This window comes from Habropoda laboriosa, unplaced genomic scaffold, assembly GCF_001263275.1.
Source record: "Habropoda laboriosa isolate 0110345459 unplaced genomic scaffold, ASM126327v1 scaffold258, whole genome shotgun sequence".
Taxonomy (NCBI): Eukaryota; Metazoa; Arthropoda; class Insecta; order Hymenoptera; family Apidae; genus Habropoda; species Habropoda laboriosa.
In genome coordinates, this window is record NW_017100395.1 from 222,441 (window position 1) to 223,611 (window position 1,171).

Below are 1,171 nucleotides of genomic sequence, written 5' to 3' on the forward strand. Positions count from 1 at the left end.
GAAAAGTAAATATCGATGTAAAATATCACAATTGTAAAATTATAATTATTAATTATTGCATATAAGTATTTTTATAGACGACAAAAGATAATAAAATAAGTAGAAATAAAATTCTGTGAGCACTTGGCAATTACTTCGATTTTCATTTGTATTTCAGGTTAAGTTAGGAAACTTTTTAAGAAATAACAAAAATTTAACAGATAATAATGAGTGGTGGCGTGGTACCTAGTAAATCAACAGTTTACATTTCAAATTTACCTTTTTCATTAACGAATAATGACATACATCAACTTTTACAGAGTTATGGGAAAATTGTAAAGTAAGTTATAAAACCTAATCTTGACATTATGTACCACTTTATAAGAATTATTTACATTAATTAAATATACGGTAAGAACTACACTATTTAGTTTTCTCTATGCATTTATATATATCCCTAAATCCCACACTTTTTAAAATCATATAAATTTAATTATTTCTTTAGGTTTTTGATATATACTGATTTTAATGAGGTGCAAAAGTTTGTAATAGTTAGATGCAAAATTAAAAACAAAAATTTTGTATTTCATAACCTTTTAAATTTTAGTCTATCTCTTTGAACTATAAATAATTTAAAATATGATATTTTAATTTATCTGTAGAGTGACAATAATGAGAGATAGATTTACACGAAGGAGTCGTGGTGTTGCATTTGTATTATTTCTTACACCTGAAGATGCTATTTCATGTGCCAAAAGCTTGAATAGTACAGAGGTAAATTATTATTTGTATGTTTAAATAATATTTGTTATATCCTATCCTTAATAGATTACTTTTTAACAGATAGGTGGTCGTACAGTAAAAAGTTCTATAGCAGTAGATAATGGACGTAGCACTGAATTTATTCGTCGAAGAGACTATCCAGATAAATCCCAATGTTATGAATGTGGAGAAGAGGGTCATTTATCATATAACTGCAGGTACAATACATTGGGGCCAAGAAATCCACCATTAAAGAAAATTCGAATAAAGAAAAAGAGTAAATTTAGTAATAGTCACCATGAAAATGATTGTAATGCAAATAGTGATGATGAATTAGCAGATGATAATTGGGATGAAGAAGTAGAAACATTAAGTGCTGCTATTGCATTAGAAGTAATATACCTTTAAATTTTATTTATAATATTTAACT

General features: G+C 26.1%; 1 protein-coding gene across 1 annotated transcript in view; it reads left to right on the plus strand.

The window, feature by feature from the left end:
• Positions 1 to 206: 206 nt before the first annotated feature.
• Positions 207 to 1,171, plus strand: part of LOC108575107 (zinc finger CCHC-type and RNA-binding motif-containing protein 1-like) — a 1,191-nt gene continuing 226 nt past the window's right edge. Inside the window, exons 1-3 of the mRNA XM_017937823.1 lie at positions 207 to 319; positions 642 to 753; positions 823 to 1,134. Coding sequence (XP_017793312.1) covers positions 207 to 319; positions 642 to 753; positions 823 to 1,134 — 537 coding nt within the window. The remainder of the gene's footprint in view (positions 320 to 641; positions 754 to 822; positions 1,135 to 1,171) is intronic.